Genomic DNA, 10697 nt, shown 5'->3' with positions numbered 1-10697 from the left:
CCCCACCTCCCCCGCCTCCAAAATCACAGCCACCCCCACCTCCAAAATCACCACCACCACCACCTACGTGCGTACCTGTACCCATACCACGAACAGCATGACGACCATCACCAGTGCCGTTGAGCCTGCCACCATCTCGTCGTCTTAGTAACGTCAAAAGAACACAGAAAGCAAATAGTGAGCACACAAGTATAAGAAAGATCATCCAAGGTTCCATTTCTGTCTTTCTTTCCTTTCTCTTCTTTATGCACTTAAAATAATTAATTATACACACATAGTTACGGCTCCTTTTATAGATTATAGTTGTGCATGGCAGAGAAATTAGCCCATTCTTCTTTAGTTCATAAAAAAACTTACGTGTCCAGATTAAACCCTCCGTTTGACAAGTCTTGTCGTTTATTATGTGAAAATTGAAACCAAAATCAGTGTCTCTGTCTCTTGATTTTCCAGGTAATTGAATGATTCATGGGCTAGCTTACTTGTTGGAGTAGAACACGCTTTCCAGAACAATTGAATTTCCTCGAAAATCAGTTAGCCAAATACTCCAAGGATCACCAAGAAAAAGAAGAGTCCATGTTTTCCTTTCAAATTTGCCGTATTGGAAATGAAAAATTATGCATTATATATACAGACGACGCATACCGTGACAAACCAAAATATAAAAACCATGAATATATGTGTTGAATATATATATATATATATATATATATATAAAGATTTATGAGCTAGTGTATTGTAGTGGATGAAATTTATGACATATTCGAGCTTAATTTGGCATCATAAATGAAAGCCTTAGAGAATGCGTAGATTGGACAAATATTTAATTATTGTTAATAGTGGATGAATTGAGAGATGACTTCTTCTGGTATTTATTATACCTAGAGTGAGATCGATAAAGTCTTAAAGGTTATAAGCTCAATTTATAATGATAAAAAAGGGGTATGATCTCGGCTATGAATTGGGTTGGGAGAACGAGTTAAACCCACACAGTCCTATCGGCATCCAGAATAATTTTGCTAGTTGACTCTTCTATGTTGCAAACTTAACGGTCAATTCATTTTCTTGTTTCTTGGGAAATCATTTTATTAAGCGCTAATATTTAAGTTTATTTTAAAAAAAAATAACCTGCCGGGTAAAAAAATTGAAAAGAAATACAGTCAGGGAAATTTTTTGGGATATATTACACTTCTAATTTTTATGCTATTTTAATTAATGCAACCTCAAAAAAAAAATAGTGAAGTAAATATTTATAAGAAAGCTACTTAAAGTTAAATTTTAGTTGAATTTAGATATTTTATGGATAAATTTGATGAGAATAAATGATTATTCATAAGAATTTAGCCTAATAAAAACTTTTACTATGCTCGGCTGAATTTCACTTCTCCTACCTTTTCTTGTGTCATCAATAACATGTTTCCTACAATGACATTTTGTTTCTGTGTAAGTGTAAACCCCCATCCTTAATTTTTCAATATTAATAAAAAATTAAGTTCAAACCCAAAAATAAAATGGGTTAATTATGAAATAATTATGGATATATTGAATAGATTAAAATGAGTTTTTAAAAGTTTTAAACTTCGTGTACGTTATTATTTTAAAAATAGAATGTGATAGGATGTAATCCCTAGATAAGATCTATAAGAATAATGAAGAAAATATTATATTAAGTAAGTAAATTGAATATTTACACTAGGAGGAAGATAGTAGATTTTGGGAATTTGAAAAAAAAAGGTCATGTGCTATTTTTAAGAATAAACATACAAAAAATAGCTGAAAAATAAAAAATATAAAAACATGAAGAAAAATTAAATGGAATTCGAAATAACCTAGCTTAAATTTAGTATAAATAGACAATGAAATCTAGAAAATATTTTCCACGAAACATAAAAAAATATAAAGAAAAGACAGTGAGAATTAACAAAATTCATGTGTATATGGGGCAGAGGGTCGAGGGAAAAGTATGAGATTGTGTTAGTACAAACACTTAATCAATTATAATTAGAAAAATTAAATGAAGATAAAGGAAGGAGTTCGAGAGAGGAAGTTATGTTAGTGAAGAAAAAAGAAGAAAGCTTGGACAAATCTTGACTCGATAGCTTTTGAAGTGTATATTATTGCTTGATAAAGTATTTTAAGCTTATTTGAACAAGTTATTAAGAGATTTAATTGATATTTTGATTGAATTCTAAATTTTTGAATTTAGAGTTCTTATATGAAATAAAAGGTTTTGTGAAATGGCTATGAGATGATGTTGTTAGGATGAAATAGCATTGAATTGGCATAAGATAATGAGTAATTGAAGAAAGAAACTTGATTATTTTGCATGCTACAAGGCCAACAAAGTTTAAAGGAAATTGGATGGATGGTTTTAAACTTGTAGAAATTGTATATATTTCGATGATAATTGATGCAAATATAGTAATTTAGAATAAAATTTATAATTGTATTTAGTTGTGGTAGAATTTTCAACATACTTTTGGTAAGGATTTTGCAAGATAAATATGTAAAATTATGTTTGATTTATGAAGTGTGTAATTAATTACTTGGATAAAGGTGATTTTTTTATGTGATGAGGACTATAAATCATATCCTAGATGTATTTGTATTTGTATACTCCCAAACATCTTTCTACTAGGTTCTTAGGAGCTAGAGAATTCTAGCATAGAAAGGTAAGATTGATAGCTAACTTCTATCTCACAGTGACCGAAAAACATAATGTTTAAATTGATCGCTTAATACAAGAGCTTCGCTTAATACAAGAGCTTCACATCAACTAGAACAACCTTTAAAAGAATTCAAAAATCTATAATGTTAAAAATCATTAGTGTCATTTTACCCTATCTTTATTGGATAATATAATTGTCTCTTAGCTGAGGGGATAACTTGTGTTTGAGAGGTTAGAGGGTGCTATTTCATGTGTTAAAACTTATCCGGCCTAATTTTTTCTGAGTGATTAGCACTATCTCAATAAAAATTTAAATCTAATTGAAGAATTGTTGAAGTTTTAATAAAAAAAATATACCAACAACTATAAAAAGGTTCATAACACATCCCATTTACTCTATCATGAAGTACCTCAAAAAGGTAAAAAACCAAACCTAGAAAAAAGTTGATGGTTTTTTTATCAATTTCTACAGACGACACCAAATAATATTGTTTCAAAATCCAATATGCTAAGAAATGATTTTTTTTTTTTTGCATTTGAATAATAGATAATCATATGTTTTTGTTAATACTCCCATTTCACATTTGAGGGGAACTGGATGGTGTAGATCAAGAAGCAACAATTGCATTCAGTTGAACATGGGTTATCAATGCGCGGGATGAAAATTTTCACCCCCGGACAACTGATTCATGTAGATCAAGAAGCTACAATTGCATCACTTGAAAACGGATAATCGGTAGATAACTACTCATTTCGATAGAAACTACTTCAGACACATTTCATAACAACATAGAACCCTTGAAATCAAGTTGGGCATTAAGACTTCATCCAAGAATTCTAAATGCCAACCCTTTTCCCCTTTCTTTCTAGGTTTATTCTAATATGGACTGTTCACTTTACAGAAAGAAGTCCTGACAATTTACATGGCATATGGGATATATGTAAACATTAGCAGCCTTAGCCTGAGAATTTCCAGTCCAGTCAGAGAAAATTGCATTGTAGCAACAGAACCAGCTAAAACCCCTGAATAAGTAAGCTATGGAAGCCCCGAAATGAAGAAATAATCCCTGCACAAAAGCAAACCTGTTGTTTCTATGAAAGTTTGTAAATAATTAACATTACAGACAAAAAGCAACTGCTGGCTTCAGCATTCCTCTTGAAAAGGATATTTTACAGTAAAACCACCTCTACAAGCAGCAATGATGGTGGCCTTGAACTAGTAATACGACATTTTTACTGTAGCAACAATAATAGCACATTTTTACTTACACATGCAAAGAAAATAAACGCCCCAGATTCAAAGATATGAACCAACACAGGTTTACTTACAGGCCACAAGCTCAAGCTACAGCTCACTGTAATTGCGCCAAACTGCACGAAACTCCTCACGAAATGTGTTCAGACGAGCTTTCAGGTTAGGTGTTCGGAAACTTGCATGTAGGATGGTGGCTGAGAAAGAAAAGGAGAGAATAAAGAAATAAGAACATGAAATTCTAAAGAAAGTGTGAAAGATACAATTAAGAAAGAGACGAACCGAGAAGTCCAATGGCAAGTGCCCATAGAACAGTCAAGAGACCACAGGAGACATACCAAAGGGTGAAACTCACTGCAGAACATGGGAAGGAGAAAGCATATACAATCAGTTACCAGTAAATGCTACTTCGTTTGCAACAGTTTTATAGTTTTATTTTGCTTTGAAAGGGGAAAAAGATGCCAGATAGTATTACAGTACCCAAAGAAAATATCATGACAAAGAACCAGCGAGGCCGGCCACATATGTAAATTGCTCTTTTTGCTGATGGGCGTCCACGAATAACAGGTCTGTCAAAGCTAAAAAGTGAATAAAACAGCAAACTAGATGCTACACAAAACAACATAAACAAAAGGACCTACGTCAGAGGAGGTCTCATTTTTGCCGCTAAATGTGGAGAGAATTGCCTCACAGTTCTCGTTACCTTCTCGCTAAAAGTACCTGCAAAGCTGTAAAGAATAATTCTCAACAATCATGAAAGGGAAAAAGAAAGCAAGAACAGATGATAACCAAAAGATGACGATATGCTTGCAAGGGTGAAACAGCAATGAGAAATGAGAATTAGATAGCAACCAAAATGTTCCTCACACTTCGGTATTGCCAATGTGACTAAAAGTACTACATCAATAAAGCCTCATGCCTACCATGAAAATCAAGCTGGGAGAAAGGAAATGTCCAGTTGTTTTTGTTAAACCTTAGAGATAAGTTTTTATAATAATAATAATAAGCAAATCCCTAGCCTGTTTCAATATAGGCCCCTTATAAGCTCTACATACATTCTATAGTACACCAAAATGATGTGGCAAATTTGGATTTGAATTTTGGCTAAGATATTGGATCTAGTAAAACTAAGGAACTTTGCTATTAGTGACTGTTGCTCATTGTGACTCTTGATCGCAGTACTAATTCAGAACTACATTTTGCGGTGACAAAGGTATTCTTTCTACTATTCAGGGCAGACAGTGGACTGCTGGAATGACACTTTTAGCCAAATAAACACAGTTTATGTTCTTATAGGTGATATGTGCGATGATGTCACTACAATAAGCTACATATAAGATGTTCAAAAATTCTATAGTACATGTTACTAGTCCAGGGGGGCACATGACTGCATCACTTACATGGTCTGTAATTCAGAACTTCTTAAATGCCACTCACTTGTAATCTTTCACACTTGTAATCTTTCAACATTCCCATTCTATGTCTCTTTAAGTCCACACATGCAATGTGAAATGTGATCCCCATTACAAACAGTGAATGAGCCTCAAATCCTCCACTTCCTGACTGCATCATTCAATAGCCCACCAGACAACAATATAATGCTGCTGGAGATCACAATTAGGATTCACAATCCGAGAGATTTTACAGCCTTGGACCATGCTTCTATCGCCAACTTGGTTCATCCAATGTATTTAATTGGATTTTGGACCAAGCATGCAGGGCCCATCTTAGTAAAAATAAAAAACACAAATCACAATTCTACATGTGCTCTCCATTGGTCCTTTTCTTTTCTCTTGAGACCATCTTGCTAACTTGAAGAAATATGAACTATACATTGAATGCAGAGACAATCTTTCTTTCAACAATCTCTAGAAGCACATCTAAACTGAATTGGGCCATCTCTTAAAGACTCAAGTGGGATTATAAGCTACATAAACCAAATCAGAGAGTTTCTTCAATCTCATCAGAATCATGTGATAATTTTCAGAGGAGTTGTGGATTGCTAAATAATATATTAATGATGTGAAAATAATGATGTTTGACAATAGTTAGACTTGCACTTTTTTCTAGTGTTTCTTAAATTGCTAAGTGTGTATTAAACCGGCATTGACAAGTATAGATTGTAGATTATCCTACATGGCCTTTTGTCTGTCTCTCTATCAGCATTTTATGTTGCATAGCATACAGTTGCCCAAACTCTTTACGGCCATTAGAAAGAAAGCCAAAAAGGAAGGTGGTGAGAGGGAGTGGATGAAATGACATTTGGGATTCCAGACCTAGGGATGGAAACTGACCTTGTTTTAAGGCCGTGGTTAGGTCTTTTTTTCTATACTGGATGACTACTTAAAAAAGCTCTTTCCACTATCAGGTACTAAAGGCTTTCTTCCTCCAGTGTTAGTAGCCCTCCGCCGTGATTCTCATCGTCTTCTTTCATTAATTGCGGGCATAGATATACCATTAGTCCCTGATGAATTGTGACTGGGGGCAAGAGTCAGTTTGTTCAGGATCCCTGCTGCAGCCCCACTCCATTTAATTATTAGCTGGGAAATAACCCTTTTACCCAATTTATCCTACCCACGCCTTTAACAGACAGCATTTCATGTCAATTCTAAGCCACCCTAGAAATATTGATCTCTCTGAGAATAAGCGCACACGCTCATTTCCAAAATGACGGGAAAAATACAAAAATGAATTCCGACACACGCACACACATAAAGAGGTCCGAGGCAACCTACCTATCATTCATAAATGCAATGGAAAGTGCTGTTAAAAGAGCTGCGACAATAGCAAGTGGCCTCCTAAGGAATCCCAGTCCTGTAGTAACAATAATATGCAAAATTAGACACAAACAATATTCATAACAGCACTGTCTCCTTCCTTACCCAAAATGAGAACCATCATAATGAAGTAATTCGTCCTGTAACTGCAAACAAATAAAAAAAAAATTATCTACGATAACAGCAATCGCCATTCAAATTAAAGCAAAAAAATTAAGATTAATAGAAAAAAAAATGAAAAGACTATTTGGATAATAGGGATTGAAATGGAGAGAACATACTAGTAGAGATTACATTTGAGGCGGCTGTTCCATTTGGAAGAGGATTTAGGGAGGGTAAATCTAGAGAAGAACTCAGAAAGAGGTCGAGGTGGAGATGACCAGTCAACTTCTCGAAGCGCATCGATCAGATCTTCTGCCGTTACATTTCCCCAATCCATTACTATTACAAATCCGGAGAACAAGGAAAAGTAGCAGTAAAGAAACGAAGATGACGAAGAAAGGCACTGATTTTTAGGAGATGAATAGGAAAGTTCGAAAGTTAGAGAGAGAAGAGACAGATCAATCTTTTTTTGTGAAGGTGTTGACGTTACGGGTGCGTTTTGCGACGCGAGGCAGCCAATGAAATTGATTCCTTTTTTTCTCCTGTGGAGAAAGGTAAAATGATTACTAAGCTGTCTGAGCCCGGGTTCGAACCGGGGACCTTTAGTGTGTGAGACTAACGTGATAACCAACTACACCACCCAGACGTTTTGATTCCCGCTATCCTAACATTGTATTTGTATATAAATATTTGATAAAAATGCTTTTTTTTTTGCCTCCATTTAAAGTGGAAAAATATTCTAAGGAGAATATTTTTTTCTATTTTAAAAATAAAAGTAGATATGAAACCATTTAAAATAATAATTTATACTAGTCTTCCTAGTATTCACTCCCAAATTACCTTAAAATTTCTCTATAATAATCACTGAATTTTCTATTATTTATGGTACTTTAACTAAACAATTTTTGTTTTATTTTATGCAATATTGTTAATAAAATGTATACATTTTTTGTATATTATGGATGTAACCTTTATTATTATTCTAATGTTGACTTTACTTTATAAAGCTGGTTATTCAGGTAAAAACAGTTATATTAATGTCATTAACTTCTGTGAAGTATAATTTTGATGATATGATAACAAATAAAACTTATATATATTTATGAGGTGTTTTAATATTTTTTATGGAAAAATCATAATCCCTATAATTAATTAGTCCAAAATACTCTTTATTACATTACTATAGTATAATTATAATTATAAAATATATTGATTGACAACTACCTTTTACTGTATCCCTAAACACAAATGTTGTTCTCGTCACTAAAACAAACATTGATTGGAAAAAATTCACTTTGGTATTTGGAGTTTTTGTTTTGTTATAACTTGGTCTATGAAATTTCAAGATTTTATATTTTAGTTCTACAAATTTATTTTCATCACTTTTCATATTATGGATTATAAGAGAGGGAGGAGAAACTCTATTTTATGAGAGAGAAAATTCATTTAGCCATATTATGAATATATAAATGAACAATCTTGATATCAATTAATTTGTCTTGGAGATGGGAATTTAATGATGCTATTTTTCGTCAACCATGGTGGGTTGATTGAAAGCCTATAATTTTTTTTTAGATTTAGTTTGTTATTTTACATATTTTTATTATATTTTAGATTTAAAAATAGATTTATTACTTGTTTTAGGAATTGTTTTTAGTCATATAGGCTAAAAATTGAGCTTTGGTTAAAAACACTTGGTTTGATTTTTCGACTACTAAAGATTATTGTTTTAAAATTTAGTCTGGTGTGGCTCGTCTGTTCAAGGTTTAAACTGGACTGAATTTAAAAAATAAAAAAAATTAGATATAACTTGATATCCGATTGACTTAATTGTAATCTATTAATTTTAGTTTTTTAGTTTTTTATAAAATACTATTGTTTTGATTTTAAAAAAATAAACTTAGATGATTTAGTTAAAACTCAAAATTCATGTCTTGGACTGGGCCCACTAAATTAAATTTAAAAATTATATTAAAAATGATTGAAACATAGTTAGAGTAAATGACATGTAGAATGTTGCAAGGGTCTTAAATGACACGTAGAATGTTGCAAGGGTTTTTTTTTTTTTTTTGACATTAAATGGACGATGCATTGTTGGCTCGATGCATAAAAGAGTCCACACATACAGGTTATTTGGTTGGGGCCATGCGCGCCTTACCTTTCCCTCTTTTAAGGCTAGGTGAGGGGGTTCGGTATCTTATGCCATAAAATTATTTTTTAATTTAAAATAAATTATTATTGAAATTAATAATTATAATTGCATTTAGAAAATCTTCTAGATGTACCATACTTTTTAAAATGAGATGGGACCTTTTATAATTATACTTGCAATAACTTTTTTAACAATTATATAAGAGTCTAATATGCAATAAATTATGAAAAAATTGCGCATTAATATTCAATGGAAATTAGATATTGTTTTTATTTTTATATGGTTTTCATGAATTAAATATTCTTTGATTTTTTTTTAATATTGCCACATAAAAAATTATGAAGACATTATTTTTATATTTTTGTTTAAAACTTGCTTGATAAGTTATTTATTGAAAAGAGACATTCTACTAATAAAAAAGAAGTGAGAGTTTTGCCCCTGGAAATTTTGTTTTTCAGTCCTTGATTCAAATTATTGAGATTGTCCACGAATATTTATATTAATTATCTTGTATTTGTATTATAACCAACGTTTTTAATAAAAAAAATACATAAATAAGAAATTGAGACTTCAACATAAGAAATATATTTTCTCTTTTAAAATTTAAATCTTTCAGATTCTTACAAATATATATTTTAATCGATCCCCATATAATTAAATAAAAATAAACTTTGAAAATTACTCTGCGACATAATTAAAATTTCTGATTAACTAGGTCTTTAAAACTGAAAGAAGTGCAAGATACTTGCATAATTACTCTACTTTCTGTTAGCTTGAGCTTTTACAATAAAGTAAGAAAAATGATAAATGCCTCGTCTTTTAGGATGGAAAATAATAGCTGTATACAGGCCTAGTTATCACTACATTGCCAACAAGATTTTAAGTTTTTTTAAAAAAAAAACTTTAATTTTTTTTTAATATTATAAAATTTATGTGAAAAAATAAAATCTCCATCTAATAACTTAAACTTTTACGTAAAATCTCAAGATATGATTTATATTATTTTTTAACGTACTCTCTTAAAGAAAAAAAAATAAATTTAAAACTTGTACAAACTCATATTAATTATTTTATATTTAATTTTTAAAAAAAAAAAAACTTAAATTTTTTTTTAATATTATAAAATTTATGTGAAAAAATAAAATCTCCATCTAATAACTTAAACTTTTACGTAAAATCTCAAGATATGATTTATATTATTTTTTAACATACTCTCTTAAAGAAAAAAAATTAGATTTAAAACTTGTACAAACCCATATTAATTATTTTATATTTAATTTTTATTAAATAAATAAAGATAATAAAATTCAAACTTGTAATTACTACATCATCAAAATTCTGACACCATATTAAAAAATCAATTCAACTTAAAAACTTAAGTTTATAAATTAAATCTCAAGATATAATTTATATTGTTTTTTAATATTTTATTAATTGAGAATTTAAAATATCTTATAAATTTAAAAATATATGATCTGATAAATTATAAAAAAAATTGGTAATATTAATTAAAAAGTAATTACTACATAATAAAAAAAATTGGTAATATTAATTAAAAAAATAAGAAATTGATAGTCTTAGTAAAAAATAAAAAATAAGTATACTTGCAAATATTTCATGAGAGCATGCCACAGATTCCTTGTACTTAATGGTTACATAAATACAATAAACATGGAATAGAGAAAATAGCAAAGGCAGTGAAACCATTTTCAAAGCCAGTTTTTTATTTAATTCTAGGACAATTAAAAT

General features: G+C 30.7%; 1 protein-coding gene and 1 non-coding gene across 4 annotated transcripts; both read right to left on the bottom strand.

Moving 5' to 3' along the window:
• Positions 1–3392: 3392 nt before the first annotated feature.
• Positions 3393–7265, bottom strand: LOC105122016 (PRA1 family protein A1-like). 3 transcript variants are annotated; one of them, XR_841638.1, is made up of 8 exons: positions 6976–7264; positions 6800–6840; positions 6653–6731; positions 4559–4645; positions 4398–4486; positions 4200–4271; positions 3935–4114; positions 3393–3732 (listed from the first exon to the last, which is right to left on the bottom strand). XR_841638.1 is itself a non-coding variant. In XM_011020917.1 (8 exons), the coding sequence occupies exons 1-7, from the start codon at positions 7131–7133 to the stop codon at positions 4011–4013; spliced, it is 630 nt and encodes a 209-aa protein (XP_011019219.1). In that variant the 5' UTR covers positions 7134–7265; the 3' UTR covers positions 3393–3748; positions 3995–4010. The 3 variants fall into 3 exon arrangements, 2 of the variants coding, with proteins under 2 accessions (XP_011019219.1, XP_011019218.1); XM_011020917.1 differs by having other exon boundaries at positions 3393–3748; positions 3995–4114; positions 6976–7265; XM_011020916.1 differs by having other exon boundaries at positions 3995–4114.
• Positions 7266–7368: 103 nt separating this feature from the next.
• Positions 7369–7442, bottom strand: TRNAV-CAC (transfer RNA valine (anticodon CAC)). The gene has a single exon. It is a non-coding gene; the product is annotated as a tRNA-Val (tRNA).
• Between the last annotated feature and the right edge of the window lie 3255 nt (positions 7443–10697).

Source organism: Populus euphratica, unplaced genomic scaffold, assembly GCF_000495115.2.
Source record: "Populus euphratica unplaced genomic scaffold, PopEup_1.0 scaffold46.1, whole genome shotgun sequence".
Classification (NCBI taxonomy): Eukaryota; Viridiplantae; Streptophyta; class Magnoliopsida; order Malpighiales; family Salicaceae; genus Populus; species Populus euphratica.
This window is presented reverse-complemented; position numbering and strand designations above follow the sequence as displayed.

Bases quoted from the DNA above. Each gene is read 5' to 3' on its own strand.
- LOC105122016 (XM_011020917.1), bottom strand. From the start codon at position 7,133: ATGGATTGGGGAAATGTAACGGCAGAAGATCTGATCGATGCGCTTCGA. The intron at 4,646-6,652 runs GTAGGTTGCCTC...TATTCTTTACAG, and splicing joins ATTGCATTTATGAATGATAG to CTTTGCAGGTACTTTTAGCG. The intron at 4,487-4,558 runs GTAGGTCCTTTT...TAGCTTTGACAG, and splicing joins AAAATGAGACCTCCTCTGAC to ACCTGTTATTCGTGGACGCC.